This window comes from Bubalus bubalis, chromosome 15 (assembly GCF_019923935.1).
Source record: "Bubalus bubalis isolate 160015118507 breed Murrah chromosome 15, NDDB_SH_1, whole genome shotgun sequence".
NCBI lineage: Eukaryota > Metazoa > Chordata > Mammalia > Artiodactyla > Bovidae > Bubalus > Bubalus bubalis.
Window position 1 is genome coordinate 18,161,811 of NC_059171.1, and position 13,965 is coordinate 18,175,775.

At 45.0% G+C, this 13,965-nt stretch overlaps 1 protein-coding gene across 1 annotated transcript in view; it reads left to right on the forward strand.

Annotated features, from left to right (window-relative positions):
• The window catches only part of SPAG1 (sperm associated antigen 1), an 84,931-nt gene extending 72,206 nt beyond the window's left edge, over positions 1–12,725 (forward strand). The window contains exons 15-19 of the mRNA XM_025265084.3: positions 1,050–1,182; positions 3,555–3,681; positions 9,948–10,112; positions 11,196–11,567; positions 11,672–12,725. Coding sequence (XP_025120869.3) covers positions 1,050–1,182; positions 3,555–3,681; positions 9,948–10,112; positions 11,196–11,567; positions 11,672–11,803 — 929 coding nt within the window. The 3' untranslated portion in view covers positions 11,804–12,725. The remainder of the gene's footprint in view (positions 1–1,049; positions 1,183–3,554; positions 3,682–9,947; positions 10,113–11,195; positions 11,568–11,671) is intronic.
• The last annotated feature ends 1,240 nt before the right edge of the window (positions 12,726–13,965 follow it).

The following is a 13,965-nucleotide window of genomic DNA, read 5'->3' on the forward strand; positions in this document are numbered from 1 at the left end:
GAGCTGCGTGAATATCGAGGTACCCTTAGGAAGAAGGGAATGGATCCTGAGTGGAGGGTCATGCTCACGGCAAGATAATAGGCAACAGTAATAGTTAGGACTCTCTGATTGCCAGTAACAGAAAACCCAACAATGAATGTCTTAAGCAGAAAAGGTTGTTCATTGGCTCCCCCCTTGTGGAAAAGTCCACAGGTAGGATAGCTGCCCAGGCGGCTAGATTCAGGGCTCAGAGGTTATTCTTGAGCTCTCTGTCTTGGCATCTCTCTTGCTCTGTTGACCCCATTCTCAGACAGATTCTCCCCTTGTATTGTACAATGACAAAATAGCCTTTTATCCTCATGTTCCACAGGGAAAAGCAAGAATTACCTTAGCAGAAGCTGCCACAAAAATCTTATTGTCACTTATTGGCTCTCATAGGTCCTTCCCTGACCAATTAGCTGACTGTGGCCAAGGGAGTATAATGTGCTGGTTAGTAAAGCACTGCTGCTGCTGCTGCTAAGTCGCTTCAGTCGTGTCCGACTCTGTGCGACCCCATAGACGGCAGCCCACCAGGCTCCCCCGTCCCTGGGATTCTCCAGGCAAGAACACTGGAGAGGGTTGCCATTTCCTTCTCCATAGTAAAGCACAGATTACCCCAAAAGGTAGGGCTGGGGTGGGGTTTGCTTTGCTGAAACCACAGGAGCAGAGAGGGGAGGAGGTGTGGTTTTTCCAAGGAAACTTGGACTGTTGGAAGAAGTCGAATTAAGGCTTTAATGGGTTTGTTCATTCATTTTTCACGACATAGTTACCGTCTCCAGCAGAGAGAAGGCATACCAATATGGATAAAATGATACAATCGCTTGTATTTTATTTTCTAATTTGAAAAAACTGTCGTCATTGTGTAATCAAAATTTTACTTGTAGCCAGTTTATCTTTTTAATTTGTATACAACATTTTGTTCCATTTAGACTTTAGCTCTGTATGGTTTGTGGTCACTTAGTTTACAGTATACTTAAAGTTTTGTAGAGGTGCTTGTATGAATAATTCCACTTTTTTTGTGTGTCCCATAGATGAAAAAGTATTTAAAACCCTTAAAGAAGAAGGAAATCAATGTGTAAAAGACAAAAACTATAAAGATGCCCTTAGTAAATACAGTGAATGCTTGAAGATTAACAACAAGGAATGTGCCATTTATACAAACAGGCAAGTTCTCTGCCACTTGCTCTATTTCTTATGTTGATATTTTTGATGAAAAAATTATAGACTGATTAATTGCCAAATTTTTTTCCCATGACTCTGAGAATTTGGTATATACAGTAAATTGTTCTAAGTGAGTTTTGTTTTTTTTTTTTTTTTAAGAAGTAAGGCCATAGGAGAGATTGAAAGCCTGAGGTGTCTTGGTGTCTTGTTGCTGGGAGGGCTGACAACGGGCTGTGTTAGGGTTCCTGCTCAGCCATGGCTGGCTTGGCTGGTGCTGCCCCTCCCTCCCTGGTGTGAGGCCTCCCTGCCCCCACCACCCCCCCCACCCGCCCGCCCCGGTGTGAGGCCTCCCTGTTCCTCCCCCCCTCCCTTGTGAGGTCTACCTGCCCCTCCCTCCCTGGTGTGAGGCCTCCCTGCCCCCCTCCCTCTCTGGTGTGAGGCCTCAACCTCCAGAGTGGGACCCGGAATCAGCTGTCTTGCACGCTAGTGTCTCCAGTGCCCCTTTCCTCTTGAAGTACTGAGGGCAGGGTCCGTGTCTTCTTGAGTGTAGTCGGGATGAGCCGAGTGTTCCAGAACGCTGCTCACGTTATGGTGAAAAAGGTAGTTACCTGGAATACAGTAATTGGGGATTTTTTAGGTAGTAGAGAGTCTTCAGTGACAAGGACGAATAAGGTATGGTTTCTAAAGAATAGTGACTCGGCGTGGGGTTTTGTAGCTGTTTCAGAAAATGTTTTAAACTTAAGTTGTCACTGTTTTGTTTTGGCCATGTTTTCCTCTTTTTGGCGACCTTCTTTTGTGAAAAGTTCTCGTACTAAACAAGCAGGTATTTTTCTGCCCGTCTCCTGTTCGGCCTTTGTGGTCTTGGGCGTCAGTGGCCTCTTAATTTTCCCCAGAGACTGCCTCCCCTCTCCTGCAGACTGCTCGGGTGCCTGGCACTCCTCTGCTCCCTCTCTAAGGTTTTTCTTTTTTTTTTTTTTTTAGGCTTTTCTTTCCCTGCTGTTCTTGGGTTTCTAAAGGTGTAGATCTCTTTTTCGCTCGAATATCCTCTGGCCCATTTCATATTCTCCCCAGCTCCATTTACCACCTTCCAGTTCTGAGCTCCACATCTCTGTGGACATGAGTTTGAGCAAGCTCTGGGAGTTGGTGATGGACAGGGAGGCCTGGCGAGCTGCAGTACATGGGGTCACAAAGAGTCGGACACGACTGAGCGACTGAACTGACTGATCTCTGTCTCTGAGTCCTGGACCTGAGCGCCGCCACCCTGCCTTCTGTGCTCATGATGGGTTCTCACCCCTGACCCACGCCTCCCTCGTCAGTCCATGCAGCACAGGTATCCTGACTTCTAAACTCTTCTAGGACTTCTAAACTCCTTTCTGTCCCCCTCCCCATCAGTCCCGCTCTGGCTGTCACCAACTCCCCCTCACCGTCTGCCACACCCTCCCGGTGTCCGCCTGCACAGCTTCGTCCCCTCTGATTCTCCACTTGGCAGCTAGAGTGACCTTCCCCAAACACAGTGAATGGGTCCGCCTCTGTTTAAAAACCCATCCTGCGTACTAAGTCGCTTCAGACTGCATGGACTGTAGCCCGCCAGGCTCCTCTGTCCATGGGATTCTCCGGGCAAGAATACTGGAGTGGGTGGCCATGCTCTCCTGCAGGGGATCTTCCTGACCCAGGGATCGAACCTGTGTCTCTCACGTCTCCTGCATTGGCAGGTGGGTTCTTTACCACTAGCACCACCTGGGAAAACCTTAAAAACCCATCACCAGACTCCATTAAGTGCTGGATAAAGCTCAGCCTCCTGCCAGGCCCTTCCTGTCTGGCCTCCCCTTCCCCAAACCTCTCCTACACTCCCGCCGTAGCGCCAGGAGCGCCACGTTCTCCCTCACTGTTGAACTCTGCGCGGCTTTGCGCCCTCCCTCCATCTTAAGTCTCAGCCCAGCGCCTTCCCATTGGATAATACTCGCTGCGCACTACTCCGGGCTTCACTTGAATGTCCCTTCTTCTGGGAAGTCTTCCCTGACTATCTTTTCACTTAAGCTTCACCAAGTCTGAAGAGATTCTCAGCTCTGTGTTCCCAGAGCATCCTTTACAGATTTCATTGCATTTGCTTCTTTTGATAGACTGTCTCTTCCCCTGGACTGCAGCCTCCTTGAGGGCCTGGACTGTTTTGATTGCAGTGGTATCCCCAGGGTCCCTGATTCCAAGTATTGCCAGAAAATGCCATCGCTGGAGAAAAAAATGTTAGGTTTCAATTGCAGCAGCTGTGGTATAGAAACAGACTTATTTAGTTATTTTCTGATTTCTATTAGCTGCCCCAATTTATGGATATGTTGTTTTTACCTTTGATAATGCTGAGTTGCATTTCATTACACCAGAGCCCTCTGTTACTTGAAGCTGGGCCAATTTGAAGAGGCAAAGCAGGACTGTGACCAGGCCCTTCAGATGGATCACGGGAATGTGAAAGCTTGCTATAGACGAGCCCTTGCTCACAAAGGGCTCAAGGTGAGGAAACCTTCGTTTTCATATGTCAGGGTCATCTCTGAACAAATCACGTGCTTTTGATGAACATAAATTGTGGGCTTGAGGAATGGGTGTGGCAGTATCCTGGGGTTTAAGCCTGGTTCCGTACTCACCAATCCTGAAATCTAGGAAGATGCCGCAGATGTCTAAGATTCCTTCCAGTTCAAGAATGATGATTTACTTCCTGATTTTCTAAGGAGTGTCGTTCGTTAGAATAGGTCCACTTTAAGGGACAGGAATGTTGGCTGAGTTACTGAAGGCCACTGGCAATGCTGCTGGATTCCTCGGGCAGAGGGCTGGGGTTGTCTGTGGCGGGGCAGGGAGGAAGGAACCGAACAGAAGAGGTTGTTCACCCATGGACGCTGGCAGAGACGCGGCAGAGGCTGGGAGGTTCATGTGATTTGAGCCTTAAACTGGCAAGTGGTCCCTATGAGGCCATAGGACAGCATTCTTCTCCAAGAAAACCACGCCATTCTTTTCAAATAAAGTTTATATAATTACACTTTTCTTGATGCTGCTGCTTCTGTGTGGAAAACCGAAGTGACCATTCTCATTTGTAGAAAATAACAACACAAGGAAAACTCAGAACATTCTGGGAAATGGCATTTCCTGCAATGGTATTTTTAGGGAATCTGATTAAAGTTTAATACAATGAAGTTCACACATTGTAAGTGTACAGGTCATTGACTTTTCTTTCTTCTTTAAAGTTTTTTTTTAATCGAGATATAATTGACATTTTATATTAGTATCAGATGTACAGCATAGTGATTTGATATTTGTATGTATTGTGAAATGATCAGATGATCACAGTATGTTTAGTTCACCATACAGCTGCTGCTGCTGCTAAGTCGCTTCAGTCCTGTCCGACCCCATAGACGGCAGCCCACCAGGCTCCCCCGTCCCTAGGATTCTCCAGGCAAGAACACTGGAGTGGGTTGCCATTTCCTTCTCCAATGCATGAAAGTGAAAAGTGAAAGTAAAGTAGCTTAGTCGTGCCTGACTCTTAGTGACCCCATGGAGTGCAGCCTGCCAGGCTCCTCCATCCATGGGATTCTCCAGGCAAGAACGCTGGAGCGGGCTGCCATTTCCTTCTCCAAGTTCACCATACAGTTAACACATTTTTTTCTTGTGATGAGAACTTTCAAGATTTATTCTCTCAGAGACTCTCAAATGTACAATATGCTATTATTGCCTCTTGTCATCATGCTGTACATTACATCTCCATGGCTTATTTCGTAACTGAAATTTCATACCTTCTGAACATCTTTGACCATTCTGCCCATCCTCTACTCCCCAACCCCCACCTTTCCTCTGGAAACCACTAGTTTTGTTCTCTGTTTCTGTGAGTTCAGGTTGTTTTTCAGTGTTGGGTTTACTTTTTTTTTTTTTTAAGCCAGGTCTGGGGACTGGCTCAGAGGGTAAAGCATCTGTCTGCAAGGTGGAAGACCAGGGTTTGGTCCCTGAGACCTGGGTTCGATACCTGGGTCAGGAAGATCCCCTGGAGAAGGAAATGGCAACCCACTCCAGTACTCTTGCCTGGAAAATCCCATGAACGGAGAAGCCTGCAGGCTACAAGCCCATGGGGTTGCAAAGAGTCGGACACAACTGAGCGACTTCATTTTTTCATTTTTTTCTTTTTTTGGACTCCACATATAAGAGATCATATGATAATTGTCTTTCTCTATATGACCAATTTTATTTAGCATGATGCCTTCAAAGTCCATCATGTTGTCACAAATGGTAAGACTTCCCTTTTTAATGGCTGAATAGTATTCCATTGTGTAGATACACCAGTGTTGTGAATAATGCTGCAGTGAGCATGGGAATGTCTTTTTGAATTAGAGTTTCTGCTTCCCTCGGATAAATACTGGGGCCATGTCCCGTGTTCTGTCTCGGGTGGCTGTGATGTGTGTGGTGCAGTGTGATGAGGGAGGGTGTACAGCAGGAGGGAGAGGTTTGAGGGCAGAGTGTTGACCTTACTGAGTTTGAGAGAATTCTTTTAACTCCATAAAAGCTAGGTTTTGTTGAAAGAGGGTGGTCATGTTTTTTGTGTCCTGTATCAGATGAGGATGTGTGCTTGTGTGCTCTGAGCATTCAGGCTTTTCTAGAGCCTAGATCCCCTCAGGTTGCAGTGGAGTGACCCCTGTACTGAGGCAGGATGACCCGTCACGACCCCTCAGCCATGCTGCTGCCCTCCCTCCCCTCCCCGGCCCTTCCTTTTGTTATAAAGGATACAGATGAACAGCCAATTGAAGAGGTGCAGAGGGCAAGGTCCAGAAGTGTCCCAAGTGTAGGAGCTTCCGCCCTGATGAAAGTGGGCCGTGTTACCCTCCAGGATGTGACTGCCCCATTCGCTGGCCCAGCGGCTCCGCAGCAGCCCTGGATTCCCAGTGTGTTTGCCCTATCCCCAGTGCCCAGGCCCCCTGACCACCACCACCACGCCCACCCCCCAAACTCCTCTTTTTTTGTTAACAACATACTCATTTGTAAACCTCACGTAAAGATTTCCTAGGGGGTGTGTGGCACCATGAATTAAAAGAGGCTTCTTGAAAGTTTACTCAATTGTTTTTGAACTTAATGGATTGGGTCCATGAGGCAGTCATGATCTGTGTGACTCATGAGCTTCTATATCAATATTCCAAACTCTTAGAGCAGGTTTATCCCATACTGGCTGCCTCACTGTTTGAAAGACTGGAATTTTGTACTTACTTGGAATGAATTCTGGAAATTACATTATGATGCAGAAAGAGAATCCCAACTTTTAGTAATCCTACCCCGGTAGAGTATGAGACTGGCAGCTTGTTTTTCTGGTTTGATCTCTCATAGCTTTATCTATATCCCCTGTGGTTTGAGTTACGTGCCAAGTGAATTTAATTTGAGTATCTTCAAAGGCTGCTTATAAAATGCATCAGAACTCACACTTGGACTGGCTTCCTCTGTATGACTGCTAAGGAGGTGGCCCACGGGCCCACAGGGAGCAGGGCCTTGCCTGTGCTTCTGAGCTAAACTCTGCTTTCTCAAATATTTTATTTGTTTTCTAGCTGGCTTAAAATTTTTTTTCCTTGTGTGCCAGGTTTGAAAACTATGGAGTTTTCCTTCTTTTTTTTCCTATATAGTTTTATTTTTGGCTGCACTGGGTCTTCATTGCTATATGCTGGCTTTCTCTAATTGCAGAAAGCGGGGGCTTCTCTCTAATTGTGGTGCGTTGGCTTCTCACTCCTGTGGCTTCTCTTGTTGCAGAGCACAGGCTTTAGGGCACGCGGGCCTGGTAATTGGCAAATGGGCTCAGTCGCCTCATGACATGTGGGATCTTCCTGGACCAGGGATCAAACCCATGTCCCTTGCATTGGCAGGCGGATTCTTAACCACTGGGCCACCAGGGAAGCCCAGGGCTTTTCTTACTGTTCAGCTGTTCTTCATAAGAAAAGATAACTGAGCATCTTGGGTTTAGTTACAGTTTGTTTACTCTCTCAAGTGCCACACGTGTGCTGGGCTGTGGGAGCATAGAGGTGGTGAGACATGTAGCCTGCCCTTGGAAATTGACAGCCATCCGGGGACGCCAGCAGGCCCAAAGTATCAAAAACAGTAACATCATCTAAAGTAATTGTTGTTATTGTAGTTTAAGCCCATTTATTAATAGTAAATGTTGTCACAAACATATGTGATTTATCTTTTTTTTTTAAGGCCTACTAAGGTCTGACACGACTGAGCGACTTCCCTTTCACTTTTCACTTTCATGCATTGGAGAAGGCAATGGCAACTCACTCCAGTGTTCTTGCCTGGAGAATCCCAGGGACGGGGGAGCCTGGTGGGCTGCCGTCTCTGGGGTCGCACAGAGTTGGACACGACTGAAGCGACTTAGCAGCAGCAGCAGCAGCAAGGTCATTAGCATCTCTTCCTGTACTCCTTTTTTGCTGGAGCCACTTTCCTCTGTGTGTGAGCTCTGCCCTTCACTCCAAGGGCTTGCTTCCCTTCCAGTCTCCTTTGTTCTGACAGGCAGTATCAAAGGAGACTCCTGCCCCTTGTTAGTATCTATCTCAACCCTTGCTTTTCTTACTTGCGTAAATGATGGTGCACGCACGCTTACTTTATTTATTCGTCTATTCCCTCGTCTTATTATTGTTTTCCCTCATAAGACATGACTTTCCATGAGGGCCCAGGCCCCGCTGTCTGCTCCGCCACCGTGTCCCAGCCCACAGCACACGGAGCACCGGTGACCCGTCTGGTCTGACGCTGTGTTGACCCGGCGGCCTCCTCTGCACCCCCCACCCCATGGCCGTCCGGCCCTTCCTGCTCTCTGGCCCTCTCTTCACACTACCTGCCTCTGTTTATCATTTATCAAAGTGTATTTCTTGCTTTCTTAGGTTTTCTTCTAACCAAACAGATTGGTTCTTTAGGCACAAGCTTTCCTGGAATGGATGGAAAAAGAGTCACATCCACACCTCGGTGGTGACCCTCCATTTCCAAGACTCCATTTTCAGGCCTCTCCCTTGAGCTCCACAACCGTCCTCACACCCGCCTTCTGCTCATTGCTGCCTTGATCATCTCAAAGATCATCTTTCTGTGCCTTGGTTTCCTCGTCTTTAAATGGGGACAGTAAAAGTTAGTATTTATCCGGTGGTTGTGGGAATAAAATGCGGAGAAGGAAGACTAGTCCCCCTTCCGCCTGCCCTGCCGCCCCACCCCCGTGCTTTTCCGCATGGTTCCCTCCCTGCCTGAACACCCGGGATGGAGACACAGGGCCACTTGTTTTCTTGCAGCAGGTTCTGACTGTGCTCTGGTGACACATTGCTGTGTGCAGATGGGTTGTCAATAGTACCGATATACTATATAAGTGAAGTCGCTCAGTCGTGTCCGACTCTTTGTGATCCCATGGACTGTTGTCTACCAGGCTTCTCTGTCCATGGGATTTTCCAGGCAAGAGTACTGGAGTGGGTTGCCATTTCCTTCTCCAGGGGATCTTCCTGACCCAGGGATCGAACCTGCAGGCAGACGCTTCACCCTCTGAGCCACCAGGGAAGCCCGATGTACTATATAGTTCGTAAATAATTCACCTTTTTTAAACAATAAGTTAGAGCAGTTTAAGGCTATCCCTTTAAGCACATCACTCTTGCTCTGGTCTATTGCTGGGTGGAGTGGGAAGGGCTGTGTCCTTACAGCTAGTCCCCCAGGAATGTCACATAACCACTAACTCATTTTACCTGTGCTTCGTGTCCAGTGCATGCTATTATTATATGTCACGAATACTTGAGAGGTTACACATCATTGGGATTCTTCACCTCCTCACAGAATTACTTTTGGCTTAATCAGAACATGAGTCTGGTCTATAGTTCTCGAATATGGCCTCTCACCAGCGGGCTGATTTTGTGGTGTCCTCTGTCACCATATTCTGTGCAGTGTTTGGTTAAACACAACACTTTTCATGTCCTTCCACCTCTCCAAGGTATTGCCTGACTCTTTATGGGAGAATAAATATTGACTCTAGCCTGTCTGGACAGTTTATGGAATAGGATATTATGGTAACAACTAAGATTTGTCCAGCTCTTTGTAGGTGTAAGCCACTCACGTTTTATTAATTCATTTATTACTTGGCACAGCCCTGTGAAAACTAGAATAAAGAATCTTTTGTTATTCCTATTTTAAAGATGAGAAAACTGAAGCTCAGAAAGGTGATGTGGGGTCTAGCTCAAGTTTTTGCTGCTAGTAGGTGCTGATACGAGGCTGTTGCTTCTTTCATTCATTCATTTAGCAGACAATGCCTGTGTGTCAGGGACAGTGAAAGCTGTGGTGATTCAGAATTTAACTTCTGACTCCAGATTCTGTGCTCACTCTTCGGTGTTATGTGTGTGCGCGTGCTCAGTTGCTCAGTTGTGTCTGACTCTTTGCCACCCTGTGGACTGTAGCCCACCAGGCTCCTCTGTCCATGGGATTCTCCAGGCAAGAAGACTGGAGTGGGTTGCCATGCCCTCCTCCAGGGCATCTTGCCGACCCAGGGATCAAACTTGAGTCTCGTGAATTGGCAGGTGAATTCTTTATCACTGAGCCATCTGGGAAGCCCCTGTTGTGTTATGGATTATAGTATCGTAGCCCAAGACTTAGCTCATAGGCCTGACTTTATTACTGTGGTACTAATGGGAACCTACTGCGCATGCTCTGTGTGCTTATCTCACCAGTCTTCCTTTCAGGCTCATCTGTGCCCCTTCTCCTTTTATTTATGAGAATTCTTTTCTCTGCCCTCCTGCTTTCAGAATTATCAGAAAAGTTTAAACGATCTCAATAAAGTTCTCCTACTAGACCCAAGTATTGTTGAGGCAAAAATGGAACTGGAAGAGGTAACCAGAATCCTTAATATTAAGGATAATACAGCATCATTCAACAAAGAAAAGGAGAGAAGGAAAATTGAGATTCAAGAGGTACGTGTATTTGATTATCTCTGAAAGTACTCTTTTGGAGATCCTATACTCATATGGGATTTTGAGGTCATATTCCTATGAATTTTTAAAATTCTGTGTTTTTATCTTGGTAATCAAGGAAGACATTTTAACAGATTATAATGACAAAATTTTTCTTTTGTTGTGGTAACTGGCCATTGCATTTCCACCTTGGATTTAAGAACCTGTTGGGTGTCTGCATTCTTTCTTTCTGTGCTCCCCTCCCTCCATGCCACCTGGCCTGTGGTTTTATTGCTTCCATCCAGGTTGCCCTGTGAGCCTGTGACCACTGAGCTTTGCTTCCTGATTGACCTGAAGAACCCTAGAGGACTGATTCAGTTTCAGCGTCCTGCACACCACACCCAGAGAGGTTCCTGATCAGTTCAGACCTTTCTTAGTATTTGTAAACAAGATCAGCCTCATCAGGGGTCCTGGACCACCCTAGAACCAAACCTGCCTTTGTGATTTCAGATAACCCAGAGCCTTGTGTTGTAGTCTTTAGTGAAGAATGGCAGCTCATGGATCCCTGTGTATTCATGAATGCTCATATCAACCTGTCTATCATCTTACATTTCCACTAAGAGTAGGAGGCTAATATCTGAAAGAAGCAAGGGAGTTTTTCCCCCACTAAGGAGGGAAGAAAAAAACTGTTTTTAAGAGAACTGAAAAATGTAAGTTCACGTCCCTATCAAATATAAGGAAATAAGTAAATATAAAATCTGTCATGAAGAAGAGATATAAAGTTGTTATAGGTCTTCTTTTGCACAGCAGCTTTTACTCATGGAAAATTATAAAAATTTCATGGTCATATTCTCAATGTCAAAAAAAATTTTAAACCTTAAAAAAAGAATACTTTTATGAATGGATGCTTAGACTTTAAAACTTCTCTTCCTAAAAAATAAGTAGATTTTATGATTTATTCCAAGTTATATGTTTTTCACTTAGAACTTGACTAAAATACAGCCCATGGTGTTTTTCAGTTCCTTCCTGTTTTAATGAAAGTAACCTGGGGGTGTGTGCACGCGCTGCTGTCTGGGTCACGGTGTAATTCTTCTCCTCCTGCAGGTGAGTGAAGGCCATCAGGAAGAGCCTGAGAGGACCTCGAAGGAGGTCCCCATGGATGGCCTTGCTTCTGAGAAGGGGGACACCAGCAACGGGCCACAAGAGCTCTATGAGAAACTGCTGATCTCCAAGCCTAACAATGCCTACGAATTTGGTCAGGTTATAAACGCCATCAGCACAAGAAAAGATCAAGGAGCCTGCGCACACCTGCTAGCCATCACTGAACCGAAAGATTTGCCAGTGTTGTTAAGTAACAAACTTGAAGGGGACACATTCCTCCTCCTCCTTCAGTCTCTGAAAAGTCATCTTATTGATAAAGATCCCTCCTTGGTGTATCAGCATCTTTTATATCTGAGCAAAGCAGAACGGTTTAAGGTAAGTGGCAAAAATATCTCATTCGTGGAGATAGATTCTTTTAGGGTTCTTATAACTTTAAAATGTTCATTTATAAGCTGATATAATTTTTTCCCTTATTGCAGATGATGTTGACACTAATTAGCAAAGGCCAAAAGGAGCAGATTAAGCAGCTCTTTGATGACCTCTCAGATGCACCAAACAAACATTTTACTTTAGAAGATGTACAGGCCCTCAAAAGGCACTATGATCTTTAAATCAAGATAATGGTTAGATTTCTTCCATGTATGTATGTGTTCCGGTAATGCCAGTGAGATGGTATTGTAATAGAGCTGCATGGATAAAACCTGGCTTAGAAAAGATCCCTTGGTCTGGACTGTAAAATATTTTACTTATTTTTATACACAGAACACGTATATTCTACAATCTGCTTTTTATTAGTTGTAAATATTTTCTTATGTACCAGAACTAACATCTTTATATTTAATAATAAGTATATTTGGAACTTGTTAAGATGCATTTTAATTTATATTATACATTTTCTCTTAATGACTTGTTAAAGTTTTGAGTTAAATTCTACTTCTTTGCGCTATGAAGCAGTCCTCTTAAGTTTGATAGAAATGTCATTTCTTTATAGTTCATTTTTAAAAGTGAAAATCATTAACGGTGATAATTACATCACCCTTATTTTCTGCTAAGATACATATAAATCCCATTTTACATTACTTGTGGGTGACAGGCCTCTAAGATGAAACACAACATTTAAGTCTATAATATGAAATGATTATTAAATAAACTGTGGTTATTTAGAGCTATAAGAGGAACCTATTTTTTTCTCATATGGAAGTATTGCCTACTAATTAAGAGCAGAAATTGCCAAAAATTCTATTACTAGATTTTTAAAGGCTGGTTTCCCTTATGTGTTGTTTATATAAGCAATAACAGAACCAGCACTGTATTAAATCAACCAAGCCTGCATTTCTATTTGAATTGTCACTCGCACATTTCCCCCAAACATTTTAAATTACTTCTGCCTCCTTTGTCTCCTCCTCCTTTAAGCATGATCATATTTATTCCCTTAGTGCAAAAGGGAAAACGAAGAACTCTTTGTATTGAGAGCTGGCTTGTTACTTGGGTCAAAGTAAAGGTGTTTCTTACAATAAAACTTCAGGTCTCTCAGTGTGCTGCCATTTATTCCTGCAGTCTTTGGTCAGTTCTCTTTTTCTGGAGCATTTTCTTGTTCTTCAGAAGAGCAGATGAAAGAAGACTATCACATTCATTATTACCATACCCATTATTATTTTATCTAATATTTAATAATTAAAGAATATTTAAAGTGTTGTGGGGAAATGGTTTCAAACTGCCATTTTTCCTTAAAATGTTTATTTATTTACGGCTGTGCTGGGTCTTCACTGCTGGGCGGGCTTTTCTCTAGTTGAGGTGCACAGGCTTCAGCTTGCAGTGGCTTCTCTTGTTGTGGAGCAGGGGCTGTAGGGCATGCGGGCTTCAGTAGTTGTGGCTCCCAGGCTCTAGAACATCGGCTCAGTACTTGTGGCGCGTGGGCTTGGTTGCTCCTTGGCACATGGGATCTTCCCAGACCAGGGATCCAATCCACGTCTCGTGCATTGGGCGGGCAGATTCTTTACCACTGAGCCACCAGGGAAGCGCCCACCCCCCAATTTTTTTAAACTATTCTTTCCTAAGTTCATAAATGAAAATCTACTGTGATGGGTATTTAGTCTTCAAGGAAAAAAAAATAGTTTTCTCCTTTTGCATGATAGTTTTTTTGTATAAGCAAATGAGGGAGCGTGTTAGTAACTGTATAGTAGAAACATAAAAAGGAAACAGGTACATACCGAGTACTGGCTGCAGGGGACAGCCTCCCACATGGAGGCGTGGGAAGCAGTGGGCCGTCCCAACTGTTGGGGTCACACCTGGAGACACTTGTTTCTCTGCAGCAGCACCAGCAGTCCAGAGGTGGGACTTCCATGATGGAAGGAAGGGAAGAGGAGGTGAAGGAAGCAGGCAAGAATATCAAGGGCATGAAAGGAGCACAGTTTCTGCAGACTGCTTCAGAACTTCGGCAGGAAGTCTGCCCACGAGTCTCTGGGAGTACCACTCAGGGATCTCTCTGCTGGGTCTGTGGGCATCCCCAAGTGCTAACCCCACACCCCCTCCCATTCTGTGGCATGCCCCTGAGCATGCAGGCAGTGAGAGCAAGCCCAGTAGTTGGAGGATTCGCAGAAGAGTGGACCAGGGGGTGCAGGTAAGAGAGAAATTGCAGTTGGAGCTGTATATAATACTACCTTCTAGAAAACAAAAGAGAGATTTCCAGCAGCCACTCTGGTGAACTCTAGGAACAAGAAGAAACACCAGAGTTCCTCTACAAGCCTGAACAAGAAGAGTGGAGGAGGTCCAC